This window comes from Mastomys coucha, unplaced genomic scaffold (genome assembly GCF_008632895.1).
Source record: "Mastomys coucha isolate ucsf_1 unplaced genomic scaffold, UCSF_Mcou_1 pScaffold15, whole genome shotgun sequence".
NCBI classification, from domain to species: domain Eukaryota; kingdom Metazoa; phylum Chordata; class Mammalia; order Rodentia; family Muridae; genus Mastomys; species Mastomys coucha.
In genome coordinates, this window is record NW_022196897.1 from 54,882,733 (window position 1) to 54,902,405 (window position 19,673).

The window sequence follows — 19,673 nt, forward strand, 5'->3', positions numbered from 1 at the left end:
GTGTCAAGTTCAATGTTAATGCCAGAGATGTCCCATTTTACTTTAGGTTTTTACAGTTTCATGACTTAGATTTTAAGTCTTAACTGACACAGAACTGATATTGTATATGATATAGGAAAAGGATCCAGTTTGTTGAAGAATATTTGATCATACTGTGAACCCCAAGATTGTATATTTTACTGGAAAAACTTGCTTCTATTATAGTATGACTCAGCCCTAGGTTTTAATCCAGGAACTTTCTGCTTATTGTAAACAGGATTAAATAAAGTCAACCACAAGTCAAGAGGCTGAGCAAGCATCCATTTGACAGGGAGTGAACATAGAAAAAGAACATAGAGAGTAAGAGGAAGTCAGAAGGATGAATAGAAAGAGGCCCAGAAAGTAGAAGGGAGGGAGTTGAGTTTGAAGGGATTTTTTTTATGTTTTATTTTTTATTAGATATTTTCTTTATTTACATTTCAAATGTTATATTATTTCCTCATTTCCCCCTTGAAAATCCCCTATTACATCCCCCCTCCCCCTGTTCATCAACCCACCCACTCCCACTTCTCTGGCATTCCCCTACACTGGGGCATCAAGCCTTCACAGGACCAAGGGCCTCTCCTCCCATTGATGTTCGACAAGGCTATCCTCTGCTACATATGTAGCTGGAGCTATGGGTCCCTCCATGTGTATGTACTCTTTGGTTAGTGGTTTAGTCCCTGGGAGCTCTGGGGGTACTGGTTGGTTCATATTGTTGTTCCTCCTATGGGGTTGCAAAACCCTTCAGCTCCTTGGGTACTTTCTCTAGCTCCTCCATTAGGGACCCTGTGCTCAGTCTAATGGTTGGCTGAAAGTATCCACCTCTGTATTTGTCAGGCAGTGGTAGAGCCTCTCAGGAGACAGCTATATCAGGCTCCTGTCAGCAAGCACTTGTTGGCATCTACAATATGTCATGGAAGAGAGATTCTTTTGGGGACATCAGTTGAGGAGGACATTAGATGGGTACTTTCTCTGCCTCTCTGAGCTAATAGGTTTTCTCCCAAACATCTAGCTCTTAAGTCTTCATTGGTAAAAGCAAACTATTGAAATTTTGTTTAAAAAAAAAAAAACAGTTGGTGCTCAAAAGTGTGGCACAACCATTTGGTCAGAGAAATCAGCTGCAAACAAACTGAGCAACTATCAGATTTGGTATGTCTCCTGGTAAGTCCTCAAGGACTTAAGGCTGGAAAGTATCATAATACAAGGTGTTAGAACCCTGTATGGTGCTACTTTAGAAGGCTTAAAAATAGGAGCAGAAATTGAAAAGATAAATGCCTTAATTGAGATTGACATGATACTAATTATATTTACTACCAGTCTGGATAATTCATCTTTTATCCTTAATAGCCATAGTGGGTTTTTCTGTGTCAAATATGAAAAGTATATTGCTAAGATATAAGTCTTAGAAAGATTTATAAATGAAACTAATAAAAATACTTAGTCACAGACAGAGAAATTATTTTTGTCATAGGCCATTTAATCATCTTAAAGGTAGGGCAGTTGGTAACTTTGAATGACCAACATTTATCATGTACTGCTCATGGACAACTTGGATAGTCTGTGACTATTCTTAATAATACCTGTTAAATTATTCTCAGAAGCATTTTTTATCTTATTGTTTCTGAGGTTAGAGGAATGTTAATGTTTTCCATTGCCATAATAAATTATGTCCCATAAATTTATAGATATATTAGCCACATATGGCTTTAATTTTCCTATTTTTCTTTCTGGCCCTATATACTTGACTAACCTTGTACTTTGTTTCACCTGAGGTAAAGTTCCAATCCCCAGAAGCTGAAGTTTTACCTGCTGTAAAGGCTAATCTAGATGACAAGATTTTGGTGAGATTATAGTTACATCTACTCCTATGTCTACAAAACCTTCAATTTCAATATCATTTATTTGTATTTGTAGCTTTGGCCTCTGATCATTTATAGCAGTTTTCAAAATTCTTGTTGTCAAATCTCTCCTGATTTTTTTTCTAATGAAGCTGTTCTGTCCTTGATTACATCCAGAGAGATGTTGTTTTTAACAACAGGTTTTAAATATTTTAATTGCTCTATGGCTGAGTTTCTCTTACACTGATAGGGGATGATTGAATACAAATTGATATCTTGGCCTGTGTGAGGCCTCTCAGGGCATTTCTTTATGGGAAAGGGTTACCTTGCCTCCCCTTTGTTGTTCTTCTGGCCTTTGCCACACCTTCTGCATACTCTAAAATACTGGGGCCTTCTTTTTAAATTGTCTCCAGAAAAACAAAAAACATTAATTTCCAGTAATGCCTTGCCTACAATCCCTTTTCATATATATATGAATATATGAATACATATCATTTTATTCATTTATATTCCAAATGATATCCCCCTTCCCAGTTACCCTATACAATCCCCCATCCTGTCCCCCTCTCCCACCTCCCCATTGCCTCTATGAGAGTGCTCTTCTACCCACTCACCCACACCTGCCTCATTCCTCTAGCATCTCCTACACTGGGGCATCAAGCCTCCCTCCTCTCCCATTGATGTCAGATAAGGCCATCCTCTGCTACAAGTGTATCTGGAGTCATAGCTCCCTCCGTGTATACTGTGTGATTGGTAGTTTAGTCCCTGGAAGCTCTGGGGGATCCAGTTAGTTGATATTGTTCTTCCTATGGGTTACAATCTTCTTCAGCTCCTTCAGCTCTTCCTCTAGCTCTTCCATTGGGGTCACAGGGCTCAGTCCAAGGTTGACTGTGAGTATCTGCATCTGTATTGATAAGGTACTGGTAGAACCTCTCAGGGAACAGCTATATCAGACTCCTGTCAGCAAGTGATTCTTGGCATCAACAATAGTGTAGGGATTTGATGTCTGCAGATGGGGTGAATCCCTAAGTGGGGTGTTCTCTAGATGGACTTTTCTTCCATCTCTGTTTCATTTTTTTGTCCCAGTCTTTCATTTGGACAGGAACATTTCTGGGTTAAGAATTTTGAGATGCTTGGGTGGCCCCATCCCTCAACTGGGACCATACCTATCTACTGGAGATGGTCTCTTCAGGTTCTATCTCCCATTTGATTGATATTTTAGCTAAAGTTATTGCCATTGATCCTGGGAACCTCTTGCCTCTCTGGAGTCTGGAATTTTCTAGTGGCTACCCCAGTTTCCCATCCCCCACTGCTACACGTTTCTATTCAATTTTCTGACCCTCTGTACTTCTCTCCTGTCCCTTCCAAAACCTGTTCCTGCCCTGCCTTTTTCCCTCTCCCTCCTCGCTCCTTCCAAGGTCCCTCCCTTCTTCTATGGCCTCTGATTATTTTGTTCCCCTTTCTATGTAGGATTGAAGAATCTAAACTTTGGTCTTCCTTCCTCTTAAAATATATAGGGTTTGTGGGTTGTATTGTGGATATTCTGAGCTTTCGAGCTAATATCCACTTATCAGTGAGTATATACCATGTGTGTTCTTTTGTGTCTGGGTTACCTCACTCAGGATGATCTTCTCTAGTTCCATCCATTTCCCTGAAAATTTCATGAAGACATTGTTTTTAATAGCTGAGTAGTACCCCACTGTGTAAATGTACCACATTTTCTGTATGAATTCTTTTACTGAGGGACATTTGAGTTGTTTCCAGTGTCTAGCTATTATAAAGAAGGCTTCTGGACTGTGTTGGTTTTGTCTCCTGTAGAAGCAGTTTGGTTTTCTGTGGTCTTAGTGATACTTAGAAAGTGGCCCTCCCACCAACACTCTGATGTAGCACAAAAAGCCATTTTCCCTTTTGTTCTTTCTTGTTTCCTGGTATTGGGCTTCAGGGTGAACACGGGAGGGTTTATTGTTACAGCCACGCTTTTCAAGAGCTGGTTACCACAGGTGTAAATTCCATTGGTCCCCAGGTACCTTAGAGCTCTGGGAGCTTTGACTGGGCCTGAAGCAGGCGCAGTAGGGTTCTGGGACCTCCATATGTTGTCACCCGTCTTAAGTTTGTGAGATTTGGAAGGAAAAAAAAAATCTCCCCTTGTCTGGTGTCAAAAACAGAAGTTCTGAGTTGTGCTTTGATGGTAGCGCCATCTCCTTGGTGTTCTTTCCATGTTGTTAATCTTTTTTAAAACTTTTGAGAAGCTTTTTTAAAGGCCCAGTTTAGTCTGCAGAGGACGAGTCAGAGGCAGGTTTCAGAGAAAAGGCCAATTTCACTAAGTGGCTGTAACTTCAGTTGTGCTAGTTGCAGGGCAGGAATACAGAGGAAGAGCAGGAAGCTCACTGACTGGGGAAGTCAGGGAGCAGGCAGGCTTCTCCCTGCAGAGGCTGGAGGGACAGGCAGGAAAGGGCAGCCTCCCTCTGTGGCTGCTCTGAGGCTGGGCCAGGCTCTGCTCCTCCTGCAGGTATCCGAGGCTATACACAGTGCTTGCCTTACTTTAAAGCTATTTGCCATGGTCCTGTTACACAGTGTGGATGTCCTTTTGCAGTCTGGTGTGCATGCCATGTGATCAGGACACCTTTTCCACCTTCCCGGTTTCCTATGAGCAAGTAAATCTACCCTGAAATGTTCGATCTGTACTTAACCTACCTTGTCAGTGTTTGCTGTTGGTTTTCTAAAACAATCTGATCAATAAATCTCTAAATCTGCTTGGTAAAAAAAAATAAAATAAAATAAAGAAGGCTTCTACGAACATAGTGAAGCATATGCCCTTGATAACTTACTGACTGATTCAGATGCAAATATACCTTAGGAAAAACATTTTGGAATTAAAATTTGCCCTTGAAAACGTACAAGGGGGAGATTCTACCAATTATCTAGGCTATGAGATAGATTTACAGAAAATTCACCCAAAGAAAATACAGGAAAGATCAATTACAAACCCTTAAAGATTTTCAAAATTTGCTGGTTTATATTAACTGGCTATGGTCCACAATTGGATTAACTACTCAAGAGCAAAGGTTTATTCAAACCTTACAAAGTGATAAGGGCTTATCAGCTGAGGCAGAGAGAGAATTGGCTCTGGTGGAAAAGAAATTACAAGATGAACATGTGGTTCATTTGGATCCAAAGCTGGATTGTGAGGTTTTTGTTTGTTTTTGTTTTTGTTTTGTTTTGTTTTGTTTTGCCATATAGTCATTCTCCCACAGAAATTCTTATTCAGAGAGAAAGTAAAAAATAGATATTTTTAGCACACATAGTAAAAACATAAAGATCTATGTAGAAAAGGCTTTTGACTTGATTCTGAAAGAAAAAAATGACTTTGTCAATTAGCAGGAATAGACCAAGCAGAAATTGTAGTACCTTTTACTAATGCTGAAATTGCCTCATTATGGGTAGAAAATGAACATTGGCAAAGAGCTAGCAGTAATTTTTTGGGAACGATTAACAACAAGTATCCCAAAATCAAGAAACATCAGTTTATAAAAACAACTAATTGACTTCTCCCTCATATAGTAAAAAGAAAGAACATCAATTTTTGGAGCCCCCTAGATTCTACACTGATACAAATAAATCAGGAAGAACAAGTTATAAGTCAAGAAAAATAAATAAAATGACTGAGAGCTCTTAAGATTCAATTTGAACATTAGAGCCGTCTGCCATTCATATGTTATTCCTTAATCTCTTAATACGACCCTTGACTCTCAATATGTAAAAAGATTGTTTTTTATATTAAGACTGCTGAACTTATTCTGGATGATTCAGGAATAACATTGCTACTCATTCAACTACAACAAGTAATCAGAAACAGAAAGCATTCATTGTATATAATACATGTCAGGTCACACACAGGTCTACCAGGCCCTTTAGCACAATGGAATGATGAAATTGATGAGCTATTAATGGGAAATGTGTTAGAAGCTTCAGAGTTTCATATGAAATACCATGTTAACAGCAAAGGTTTGAAGAAAGAATTTTCTATTACTTAGTAACAAGACAAGGAAATATCCTAATTGTTCCTTGTATAACCAAATTCAATTGCCATCAGGAGGTAACCCAAAAGAAATGAAATTTAGAAAATTAATGTGCTTTATTTTGCAGAGTTAGGAAAATCAAAGTATGTGTGAAGCATACCACAGTACATTTTCTCCATTTCAATGGACAACTACTTTAAGTTCTGAAAAGACTGATTCTAAAATTATACATGTATTAGAAGTTATGGCTATTATGGGGATATCGTACAAATTAAGACTAAAAATGCTTCAGCATATGTCTGCAGTAAAATTAGACAGTTTTTTTCATATTAGAACTTAAAGTTGCTGGGCAGTGATGGTGCACGCTTTTAATCCTAGCACTTGGGAGGCAGAGGCAGGCAGATCTCTGAGTTCGAGGCCAGCCTGGAATTGTTTATAACTATAAACAGTTATAGAAAGATCTAATTGCACTTCAAAAGATATGCTTAATAAACATACAAGAGTAATAAAGACCCCCATAGATAGATTTATAACACAGTGCTCTATTAACTTTAGTTTTTAAATGCTAGTTTTTAAATTTAGTTTTTATTTAGAAAGAAACAAGAGTTATGTAGACTATTAGATAGTGTGTGTGTGTGGGGGGGACACTAAATTAAACCATCCTGTATATTTTAAAGATGTTTTGACCTCTGAATAGAAATCAGGAAATATGTCACTTTGGGCAAGAGATTTTGTCTTTGTTTCTACAGGAGAAGAAAAGCTGTGGATACCATAAAGATTGATAAAGTTTAGATGCAAATGGGAGAGACTGCCTGAATAAGGAAAGGTGATAGTTCAGCTTGGTCATTCATTTCCAAACTTATTTATAAAGACTAATAAATGTCTTTTATTTTATGAAGCATGAAAAAATGAAAAAATAGTATTTCAGAATTATAATTTATCAAAGGCACACTTGAATTACTGGAATGAAATGAAAAACGGGTTTTCTTATACCAAGTGTCTTAATTCCACATTAGAATGTTAGACTTTTAAATTAATACTTGATCACACCATTTTGGGCATAAGCTTTTGAGTTTTCTTTTTAAATAAAAATGATATTCTTGTTGTTTGGTACTAAAAACACAGTTAAAAGATTTAAAATATTTTTAGTAAATTCAAAGCATTACTACAGTTCAAACTTGTTTCCTAAATCTCTAAGAGTTGGAGTGATTTGGAGCTAAGATGAAATATTTGAGTAGGGTGTTGATAGACTATGTCTTTAATCCCAACAGAGACAGGCAGATCTCTTTAAATTAGCTGTTTTCTAAATTCTACACTTACAATGAACAAGGTAGTGAGGGCACATGCCTTTAATCCTACCATCCAGGAACAAAACTCAGTTACAGCTCCTAATTGGTATGTTTGAACACTAGAGAAATTACATACCGTATTTACAGATTATTATAAAAACTCTCTACAGGGTAACTAGAAAGGCAGTTAATTTCCAATGTAGAAAGGAACAAAGAGCAAGTTTTTCAACTGCTAAAAGCTCATCTCCATGCATGCAACCCTGACCAGTATTGAACCATATGATACCCTAATTATGGATATCATATTTATTGGTAAATTGGCAACTGGAGACTCTTCATAAAGCAAAAGGGAGTCCACCAACAATTGCCTGTTGGCTTCTATTGCAAATGCTTTCCATATGTAAAGAATGAATATTCTCTCTCTGAAAAACAAATTGGGACATTTTATGAGGGACATTTATTATATGGAGAACCTTATACTCAGTCATTGCCAGCCATCCTATGTGTACCCCTTAAAATGATGATTTGGATCCATTTGAAGACAGAGTCCTTCACATGCTTAGCCATGGAGGGGGGGAAGGTATTACAGTGGAACTGATGCCTATCTGAATTCCTTTGTGACCAGGATGTGGTAGCGAAAAGGTCTGTGCCTTCCTGCACTGAGAAAATAGCTCAGTTGCCTACAATCCACATTCCTAAACTGCATACCCTGCCCCCAAAAGAGGCACCTATTAAACTGTGGGGACCAGCCGAATTGTCACAACATTTGGTTAATCACAATTTACTGATGGTTCATCAGTCACCAATGGAACCAAAACTAATGGAAAGCAGCAGCCTATAGACAAGAGGATGGAATGTCCATGTTGAAGCCTGCTTTCTAAGCATAGCTGTAGCCATTTTCCATGCCTGCCAGTCATTTCATATTTTATTGACCCAGAAAAACAGCTTGACTCAGAGCAGGGACAAGCTGACCACATGCCCTGTTAGGTTCTGAGGTTTGTTAATCTTAAGAAATTCCACACCCATAGGCTCCACTTAGGACCAATTAGAAAAAAGAGTCCAGTTAGAACTGTTCTGCCTAGCTATCCAAAATAGCTTGTGTCAAAGCTGACCACTGGGCAGTACTTCCTGCACCTGCACATGAGCTCATTGTGCTCTTCACCGTTATAAACTGGCCCTAAGAAATATTCATGGTCTCAGTTTGACTCCTGAGTCTAGACTACATTCCCGATCAGTCAGTCTTGGGTGTGCATTCAACGAACAAGCCCTGTTTAACTGAGATCTGTCATCTGGGTGGTTTTTATGGAGATTCCTAGACCTCAATAATCCAGTACTGAGGAAGGAACCACAAAATCAGTGTAGCACTATTGGCTATAAAGCAAACAACTAGGAAAGCAATAGGAAACTATCTTCTCCAATTCATGGTACGTATGTGATGGTATAGCTATATAGTCATCAAGAAGGAAGAGCACTAATGCAGGGGTAAATAGTAACAGCATCTGGCCATGTGAGGCATGAATGGCAAAACTTAGGAATGACATCAAATCTTATGTAACTCACAGATGCAAGATACACAAAAACATATAAAAATCATGAAATAATGGAGAAACTGGCATTGTATTTAATTAAGACTAGACTATTAAAATTTACCAGGGAACAAATTCAGAATAAATCAGCAATGACAGATTATACATTTGAAAAACTTGAAAGTTTACCCTTAACATTAAAAAAATAAGAGGAAATGGATAACCAAATTAAACCGGGCCAACCCTATGAAATAACTATTATAACAAATCTATAACAAGTCCGTAGGCAGGCCTTGGTGGTTTGCATCTTTAATCCCAGCACTTGGTAGGCACACACATGCCTTTAATCAATCTCAACACCTGGGAGGCAGAGGCAAGCACATAAAAATTACAATGATTTAAATTTAATAGCTGCTTACACCAATACCTGACATCATTAATATTGCTGCACTTACCTGTAGACAACATCCTAGTATAACTGTCCTCTGAGAAGCTCTACCAAATCACAGACTTAGGTATATATACCCATAGCCAAACATCGGACAGATCTTGTGTACACTTATGGAAGAGTTGGAGGGAAGGACTGAAGGCCCTGTGGGGGAAGGGAACTCCATAGGAAGACCAACAGAATCAACTAACCTGGATCCCTGAGAGCTCAGAGACTGAGCCAGCAACCAAGGAGTATACACTGGCTAGACTGAGGACATATGTAGCAGATGTGCAGGTGAGTCTCCATGGCTTCCTTGTCTGGCCTCAGTGGGACAGGATACGCCTAATCTGGCAGAGACTAGATGTGCCAGGGTGTGGGGATACCCAGGGGGTCCCCACCCTCTCAAAGGAAAAGAGAATCGGGGAGGGAGGGACTAGAGGGAGCAGCGTTTGGAATGTGAATAAATAAATAATTTAATTAATTAATTAATTTAACAGCCACTTGGAATAGGCAGGCTGAAATTCAAAGTGAATGTTGTTTGTGATCAAAAAATAAATAAGCTTAAACTTTTAATTTATATATAAAGAGAAAGTGGAGTATGGGTCTATTTATCCATACATACTAAGGTGATAATACTTTTTTGTTGTCAAAAGTATTTTGCCCTAGGAAAGATTTAACCTGCTAAAAAAAAGAACCCCCAGAGCTAGGTTTGGGGTGGAAAATAAAAGCATACAAACTAAGGAATCTGGAAAACTCTGCAAATGAAACATCTGAAGGAAAAGGATGGATTATCAAGAGAAAATGTCCCAAGTAAAAGAGTACATTGGCCAAATGGTATCATCCACCTACAGCTTGTCTCTGCTGCCCTCTTAGACATAAGTGGTAAATGTCCTTTATGTTGACCCCAATTAAATTAGAAATTAAAGCTGGCTTTGGGGTTGGAGTATGGCTCCTACTTCACCAAACCAACACATGCTTGTTAAAGAAAAATCCCAAATCTCTCTCCTATCAGACGAACCATCTGGCATGGGACAGGGGAATACAAATAATAAGGGACTATTCTATTGCCACTAATCTCACAATCGTTTGTTTTTTTCATTTGACTCTCTAAAACTCTTAAGGTATAAATATCTCAAAACCTGTAAGATTACTATGAATATGCAAACTTTCTGCTGTGGTATTAGTAGTCATACAGAATGCTAATTCTAGAAACAGGCTTCATCTACCCTCCTGTGCATGTTTTCAGGTTTGGGTCTGAGACAAAGTTTGTGGACCTAGGATGTACTTATTAGATTGTGGCCCTCAAACTTCGGAGATTAAGGTTTCTACTACTCCTAACAGTAACCTTTGAAGTCTCAGAGAAGATGATGGGCCTCTGAAGTGACTAATCCTCCTGGATTGTGGTAGTGCTAACCACTGGGGAAAACTGCCCCATGCCTCTTCTGCCACCATGTTCTACATACACACACACACACACACATACACACACACACACACACGCACACATGCACACGCACACGCACACACACACACATGCACACACACACATACACACACACACACATGCACACACACACATGCACACACACACAGGTGTGCACATACACACACACACACACACACACACACACACACGGTACAACCTTCCTTGGGTTGACCATTTGTTCTACCTAGCCAGGATTGTCACTAAGCTAACCAACACCACCCAGAGATCAGCTTTCAGACTACAAACTGCTCAGACCACTCAAACTGCTGAGTTCATAAGACACTAACACACACATTTTACAGCACTTTGAACTCAAAACACTTAATCCTAAAACTGGCAAATACAACCAATCTGGACATTGTGGAAAGCTTGGCAGAAATAGCTTCACTATTGTAAATGGTTTTACTGTGTTAAAGTTAAAATCTTTCCTTCTTGCTTAGATAAAACGAGGGGAAATGTTTCAGGATATTTGATCACACTATGAATCCTGGGATAGTGTTGCTTACTGAAATAAAACAAACAACCAAACAAAGTGCTTCTAGTTGTGGTGAGGGTCAGCCCTAGCACACACCATTAATCTGAGCATTCTGCTTATTGAAAACAAAATCAAATTAAGTCCACCATACTTCAATGGATGGAGCAAGCAACCAGTTGACAGGGACTGAACATAGAATAAAAACTATCAAGAGTAAGAGGAAGTCAGGAAGATGGACAGAGAGAGGCACAGGAAGTAGAGAAGAGGGACATTCCGTTTGAGGGTTTTCTTGTGTTTTTTTGAGACAGCCAGAAGGAGAGATTATCTTTTGGGACATGGGCTGAGAAGGAAAGTCGGCCGGGTGCTGTCTCTGCCTGTAAGGAAGCAGGCTTTCGCCCCAGCATCTGGCTCTCCAGTCTTCATTGATATAATCGAATGGTTGAGATTTTATCTTTTTGCATAAAGAAGTCTTATCTTCTCAGTAGCCTTCACAGAAGATATAGTCCTTTCTGTGTGGTATGTTTTGGTTGGTTAGTTGATCACACAAGTATAGGCTTATTTCTGGGATCTCTACCCTGTGCATATGGGACAGGGGTCGATTTCATAACACTATACTTGGATTATCAAAAGCTTTGTCTCCTAGTCAAGTACAACCAGGCTCTTCCCTGCTTAGCTTCAGAGATCAGAGATCAATTGTGTTCATAGTAGTTTAATCTTAGCTTGTAGATGACCAAAGCTTTGTAGCAAATATTGAAAACAGGAAATATGGCAATTTAGCCCACTTCTTTCTTAAGACTGCTTAAGTTATTTGGGTTGTTTTTGTTCTATACCAACTTTAATACTGTTTTTCAATTTATGTGAAAAATAGAACTTAGAATTTTTTATAGGGACCATATTGATTTTGCAATGAATCATGTTTCAACTTTATCTTTGTTTCCTAAGCAAATATTGTTGACTGTTTATCCTTAATTCTCATGTACTTTAAAATCTTTATCCTGTTTATTATGTGAATGTATGCAATCTAACCCTCTCAACTGCTATTAGGAAAATCTTGTAAATATGGAAACAAATTAAATGACACTGACTATCATGGTACAATGTTCTTCAGTCATTTTAAAGGTAGAATATGAAGATGTTATCATATATCTTTTTTTTTTTTTCATTTTTTTGAGACAGAGTTTCTCTGTGTAGCCTTGACTGTCCTGGAACTCACTCTGTAGACCAGGCTGGCCTCGAACTCAGAACTCAGAAATTCACTTGCCTCTGCCTCCCAAGTGCTGGGATTAAAGCCGTGTGCCACCACTGTCCAGCATTGCCACGCACACTTTGGGTGACAGCAGTTTAGAGACAAAAACTTCAAGGAAAGTCAGTCTCCTGCCCCCACATTGTTGCCTGGCACCCCTAATTCAGAGGGAGCCCAGATATGTCCTTGCAAACTCGTGTGTTAGGTGCCCACCAAAATATGATTTATTTACAGCTGGACAAAATCGAACATTGCTCTCTGACCTTCACCAATGTTCCAACATCTTAGTCAAACCCTGGCTTGGAATTTACCCACCCAGACTAATTGCCTCCAGTATTGTGGGTAGGGCATTGAAGTTTACAGAATGGAAGGCTTATCCCAGGACAAGGTCAAGTAAAATCCTCATTCTCAGTCACTTACTGCAGCTGAACCACTCCTAGGAATTAGCAAGGGACAAGTCCAAAAGATTAGCATAGTGGGCGGTTTACCTAGGATGGGCGGGACCTTGAGCCAAGTGTGTGTGTGTGTGTGTGTGAGTGAGAGAGAGAGAGAGAAAGAGAGAAAGAGAGAGAGCATTCTAGAGTCAGCATTCAGACTCGCTAGCTCGCACTCTGACTAGAACCAGAACTTAGGTGGACTAGGACTTAGATTCATGCAGTCTGTAGCCCCCTGGGCCCAGAGCGCTTGGGCCCCGGGTGGGGGGGTGGGTGTGCAGCACCAGTCAAGATTCAAGAGAGTGAGCATTTGAGATTCGAGCATTCAGCATTCAAGATTCGAGCCTCTACCCTCCTGGCTGGCACACCCGCAGCCCCCCAGGACTCCGGCCAGGCCCATGCTCAGAGCCTGGGGGTGCTACACCAGTCCAGAGGAGATGGCTGCTGTTTTAGACCTAGTGTGTTTTAGATGGCCTCAGATGTACCTCGACTACTGAGCTGCCAGATTTTTCATCTCTCTTTTGTAATGATTGTAAAAGCCTCATGTTATTTTTGAGAAATACACTCAGATCCTACACTACTTGTGTTGTTTGTTTGTCACCAAAATCCTGTGCACACATGGCCAGAACCCATCGTCCCGTGGTACAAGGGACCCCGTAAGAAACCCCAGTCTGTGGCACGGCATATAGCATTATTTTTAATTTTTTAATTAAAGTATAATTACATAACTTACCACCTCCCCCTCCTCCTGACTACATCTCCTGGACCACCCTCCTTCTTGTCACCAGATAAATTTAATCTGATGAGTCCACTGTATGTTGCCTGGCTATAATGTCTACAACTACAAACTGGATAACCAGTCAGAGGGCTCATCCCTGGGAAAGCTAATTCTCCCTCTCTTAGCAGTTGTCAATTGCTTGTAGCTCTTCATCTACAGATAGAGCCCTGTACGGTTTTCCATCTATGCTGGGATGTCAACTGTGTTGGGATTTTCAGGTCTTGTTTAGGTATCCATGCTGTCAAGACTTCACATGGGGAGCTTCCCGATCAGAACTAGGAGGCATATATTCACGGAAGACCTCCTGGTCTTCCCTTGATAGTCTTTCTGTCCTCTCTTCCATGATGTTCCCTGACACTTAGGTATAGGGGCTGTGTTATAGGTGTATCACTTGGGGCAGAGGAGAACCCCCATGAGTTGTCTGCATTTTAACTAATTGTGGATTTCTGCAATGGCCACCTTCTGCTGTAGAAAGGTGCTTCTCTGATGTGAAGTGAGGGCACCTGTCTATGGAGATAAGGATAAGTAGATCTTTGGAATGCAGATTGGAATGATATCAGTTTAGGAAAGTGGCTGTAACAGGTTTCTCTTCTAAGATCCATGACTTCACTAACCATGTGTAGTTGCATGGGTTTATATGCCAGGCATTTCCTCCATTCAAATGGTCTGCGATTACCCTTAGAGAGCTGTTGGTTAACCCCAAGAGATAAAGTGGCGCTGCTGCACCTTCAGAGATATCTTACCATGCTGGCCATGTGGTTCGTGGCTGTCACAGCCGGTTGGACTGCTGATTGCTTTCTTCCATAAGCAGCTCGCATAACACCTTCTGGTGTTATAAAAGCTAATCTTCAAAGGGGAGGGACCTGAGATTAATTATAGCTCAAACTGTCTGTGTTCTTTATCTAAAGTGTATGGTATCTTCAGCAATGGGGACTTACCTTCAACTTCTGGGACTGCTCTTATTCACAAGTGGTACTGAAAACTGTCAAGAATGTGTTCTTTTTGTCAGAAAGCAGGATCCAGTGTGCCCAGCTTTGCCAGCAGCTCTGAGAAATGCCCTGGATGAGGCACTTAACTACTCTGGACATTTCTCAGTTTTCCTAGTTGGAAGGAATTGTTCCCTTCTATTCCTTGAAGCCCCGCTGCTTTCAAGGGCTGCCTGTCTAAGTGGAGTACGAATGTTTCAGTAAAAGGTTAAAACCTATTCTCTCTGGCTGTGACTTCAAGTGCAGGGCATCCTTCCTGTGGGGCACTTCTCATTAGTTCGCATGCTTGTGCTAGGCATCTTAGGACAGTGTTGAACTGCACGGTGGAGATGCTGGTGACGGCTGGAGGAAGAATGAAGCGGAGGAGACTCAAGTGCACTGTGCAATACACTTTTATTTTTCCGTTTACCTTTGCAGTCATCTTTGAGTAATTGTGTAAACAACAGAATGGAATGGAATTACATTAAATTGTATGCAAATGGTTCTAGAACACCTTAACGATTATGACAAGGCAATTATAAATAACTTCTTTCCTTAGTAATATATATTTGCTTTTTAAAGTACATTAAAGAGCTGCCGTATCTAGGGTTAGCTAGGAAAGAGCAATGGTACCATCCCCGGAGCCCACCTTCTTGAAGGTTTTGACTCCAAATTTGAAAATCCTAAGGTTTACTAGGTTCATAATACATAGTGAAGCAGGAGGTTCTTGGGTTGGAAGTATTTATTCTTGAATGTTTACAGCATTTTTACTTTTTGTCATTGCACAAAACCCTTTTTATTATTTTGCATACCCCCTGTGTATTCTGCAGAATTTTCAAGTAGAACTCAGATTCTGGTGTTGTCAAGTTTATCGCCTTAAAAACAACAAATCCTATCGCCTAAGGAGAGCCGAATTGGAGACAGGGGATGTAGTTAACAATCTAACAGAACGGCAGCACGGTTACAGTATTCTAAATGTCCAGATGAAGCAAAAGTATGCCTCCTCGTGTAGATCTGAGACTAGTCCAGAGTTAAGCAGCCTCAGGCACATTCGTAATATGAAAGTTTGCAAGGCACCTCCCTCTCCCAAGAGACGACTGGATTGTGGACTGGATTTTAGGCAAACCAACCAAAAGAGCAAGCATCCAAATTCTTAATTCAGTCATTTCAAAAATTAGAAGCTACAAATACTCCAAAGATTGACCTGAAACCGTTTGTTTAAATAACAAGAGATCAACTGCAGAAAGCATATAATCAAAACTTTTCCCTCATAGCTAAGGTGTGTAAAGCATAAATATATGAAAAATAAAATTCACAGTCAGTTTTAAAACTAGAATTCAAGTTTGGCTAATAAATCTTAAATTTTATAAGTATATTAATTCCTAAGTACAACATAAAAGAGGCAGTATTGTCAGATGTACAATTAAAGTATTAAACAGAAATACAACAGGAAAAGGACAAAAGGCTTCTGGTAGAAGATTCCTTTTGCTGCCAAGAGATAGGACCACCTGAGTGTGTTTCAGACTCCTCGCTTACGGGCTATCCAAATTGACTGCTAAGAATAGTAAATAGCTCTCTGGAACGGAATCAGCCACAGTTGCGCGGCGGCAGCACTTGTCTGTGCTCATACTGTGGATTGCTGGAGAATAAAGCAGAACTCGGAGTGCTCGGAGTTTTTTTTTTTAAAAATTATTATTATTTTTTTTTTATCGCACTTCATCGAAGCCAGCCTCTTCACAATCTTCTTATTTGTTGGGATTTGGGAGTGAGGGGGTGAGAGGAAGGAGGCAAAGAGGGGGCTAGAAGAAGGGGTGGGGCACGACAGATGAGGGTGACAGCAAGGGACATACATCAGCTCACACTCAACTGGGCAAACCCGATCAGCTTCACTTCGTCGGGAATCTCCGCCCCATCGCAGCCAGAAGCCTGGAAGGGAAAAAGAAACCATCAGTTCACTGGGTTTAGAGCTGCTTACATACGTGCAGGGGGTTGGGGGGTTGGGAGGCGTGTGCATCCACTCCAGGTCACCAGCTTCTTTCTCTTCAGGGAGAAGCCCAAGGAATCACATCCTTGAATGAGTGATTGCTGGGTGCCAAAGGCTGTTAGAAATGTAGTCTCGGTTGGTGGTTGAGACCCTGGACTGAGACTACATTTCTAACAGCCTTTGGCACCCAGCAATCACTCATTCAAGGATGTGATTCCTTGGGCTTCTCCCTGAAGAGAAAGAAGCTGGTGATTGTTCAGGCAGCATGTGTATAGTAGAGGATTGCAAATTCAATCATCAATAGGAGGAGAGGACCTCGGCCCTGTGAAGGTTCTGTGCCCCAGTGTAGGGGAATGCCAGGGCTAGAAAGTGGGAGAGGGCGGGGTGGCAGGCATGGGGAAGTGGGAGGCAACAGGGGTTTGTTTTTGTTGGTTTTGTTTGTTTCTTTGTTTTTTGGAGGGGAAACTGGTAATGGAGAAATTTACATGTAAATAAAGAAAATATCTAAAAGAAAAGAAAAAAGAAATGTAGTCTCTCGGTGTGTCAGAGGATGGTTTTGTGCACTGTACTCAGATGCTGATCTGTACGCCTAGCCTAGATCTCTGTCTACAGTCCTGACGACCGCATAGTCTCAATGGTATGTGAAAATTGCTCTCCATCACCTCTGATTGGTTAGTAAAAGACCTGATCAATCAGTTAGCTGGGCAGAAGAGATAGGGAGGAAGTTCCACATGGGAGACGGTAGAAAAGAACCATAAGGAGAAGGGGGTGTGGAAAAACCACAGGGAGAGACCGGGAGGATTCACATGAGACTGAAATGACAGAGCAGCCACAAGACACACATGGACCAGAACAACCAGGGCAAGACCAGAAGATGGCAAGTAACGGTATTTAGCTGGGACGTAGTAGCCTAGTTGGGTTAGAATAGATCAGAATCTGCTCAGCTATTATTGTTTGAAGTTTGTTTAATAAAAACACCAGCTCTCCGTGTCTTTGTTCCAGAGCTAAAACGGGTATAGAAATGCCCTGCAGTTAATGGGAGCAAAAAGGCACAGTGAAATACTTTTACACTGGTGGCGCCAACCAGCAGAGGTGTGGTGAGATCTACTATCCATTCCAACCCATGCCGGCCTAGGCTTACAAATGAAATTCATACTCTACTTGCCCCTGGGTCCTAGGTGGGAAGACTCAGGTGCCTGGGAACATGCCTTTCAAAAGGAAAAGTGGGATCCCTGCCATCTCTTTCATGGCCGTACGATTAGTGTTTCTGTTCTGCCATGTATTCTCATGCATTCCCAAGTATCCCCACTGTTTCCCACCACAGGCACAGATCAATGAATGGGTCTGACCAATCACAGACTGGAGCCTTCAAAACTGTTAGCCAAAGTAGGCATTTTCTCTTTATAAGCTTATTATCTGAAGTACATTTGTTTTAGCAAAAGATTGCTAACACAGTATTGTAACAGAATTCTTTCCTTTGACAAAATTGTATTCATATTATTTTAACACATTTTAAACCTAAAATTAGACCAAATCATAGTGTATCAAAACTTTATTATTCCTATTAGTTCATGATCAAAAGATACTGAAAATAAGACACTGCTTTCTGGGATAGTATCATTGACCCTAATTTGTTATTTTCACCCCCCATTAATTTCTTTTAGCCATATAAGTATGTGCATGGGTACAAACACACACTCAGACACACACACATACTCATACACACATTCACATTCATACATACGCACTCACACACACGGTTGAGGGGAGATCACTATTTTTAAGTTTTTTCTTCACTTTATAACACACTGATCCAAACTGGAAGTTTCAGAAATGCTAAGTGGGCTGGTGGTAGCGAATGATGAAGTTTCAAAGGGCCACATAAAAACGTCTAGTTTCAATTCGTGCTAAATCATTTCCTCCAAGACCTTCGCAGACGCCACCCTTCACCTGGTAAGTGGGCTTGTGTATGTACAATGTCCAAACAACAGTGAGTGCATGAAATCCGCCTGTGTCCAATGCACCATTTCTCATTAAGTAAGAATATAGTTAAAAGACGTTTTAAAAATTTGAAGACATTTTAGTAGCTATCTCTAAAATGACATTCAGAGTAAATTACGCCGATGTCAAATCAATGCCCTGAAGGCAGGTAAGATCAGGTAGCATTTGCAGCAAAGACTCGACACTGTGCCTGTCCACTGACTACACGGATAGCTTTCTTTGGCAGCTGAGTAGCTCAGTAAAGAACTGCCTTCAGTTTCTGCTTCCCCTCACTTCCAACAAGGAAATCCAGCAGAGCAGGCAATTCAGCAGACACTTCCTAGAAGTGTCTGTCACACCAGTGCTGAAACGCTCTCAACCTGGACTTTCCAGTTCCCCTACAGCTGTCCCTTCTCCTGACACCTTCCCTCTTCCACCCTGAGAGGCCCTCCTTAATTTCACTGAATGGCAGCAGAAACCACCGGCTTGGTAGGCAGGTGAGTGACAGCAGCCAAGGACATGCTACTGCTGCCTCCTCTGGTGACAAAATGCTCCCAGTGGCCAGTGTTGAAGCCAGCAAGAGCTTCAAAGCTACTTCAGAGATAGGACAAAAAGAATACCAAAACATCTTGAAAGGAGTAAGAATGAAAGCAGACTCTCCACAATGGTTAGGCTGAACTAGGTAAGCAAAGGCATGGTGAGCAAGCCAGAACTAGGACGTCCCTCTTCTGGAGCAGCAGTACCGTGGGCACACAGAGAAGACTGCAGAGTCCCCACGCTGCGCCCTGTCCCCACGCTGCGCCCTGGAACCCAGCAAGCAGATGTGCGGATTTCCTGAACCTTTGCTTGGTTGCCTCGAAGACTCTGGCACCTTCCATGCAGCCTGCTGTCCCTGATCCATGCTATGTTCAGCTTCTCTCCCTTTTTCTCAATCTACAAAGCACCCAGGAGACCATGAACACATGGTGTCATCACTCAGAGTCAAGGGACCAACACTCTGGCGAGAAACAGTGTTCAAACCTTTAGGGCTCAGGGTCACTATTTACTGTTAAAAAAAGATCGAAGACTCCAAATAATCACTTTATGTGGGGCACATACATTGTACTGACTGTTTTGAAAATTAAAATGGAGAAAACAAGTACTGTTGAAGCTATGTCTCAGTGGTACCTCACATACTTTTGCATAAGGGCCTTGGCTCAAGTCCC

The 19,673-nt window shown here is 40.8% G+C and overlaps 1 protein-coding gene across 1 annotated transcript in view; it reads right to left on the reverse strand.

The window, feature by feature from the left end:
* Positions 1-14,899: 14,899 nt before the first annotated feature.
* The window catches only part of Stk39 (serine/threonine kinase 39), a 262,879-nt gene continuing 258,105 nt past the window's right edge, over positions 14,900-19,673 (reverse strand). The window contains exon 18 of the mRNA XM_031370500.1: positions 14,900-16,430. Within this exon, the coding sequence (XP_031226360.1) occupies positions 16,356-16,430 (75 nt within the window). The 3' untranslated portion in view covers positions 14,900-16,355. The remainder of the gene's footprint in view (positions 16,431-19,673) is intronic.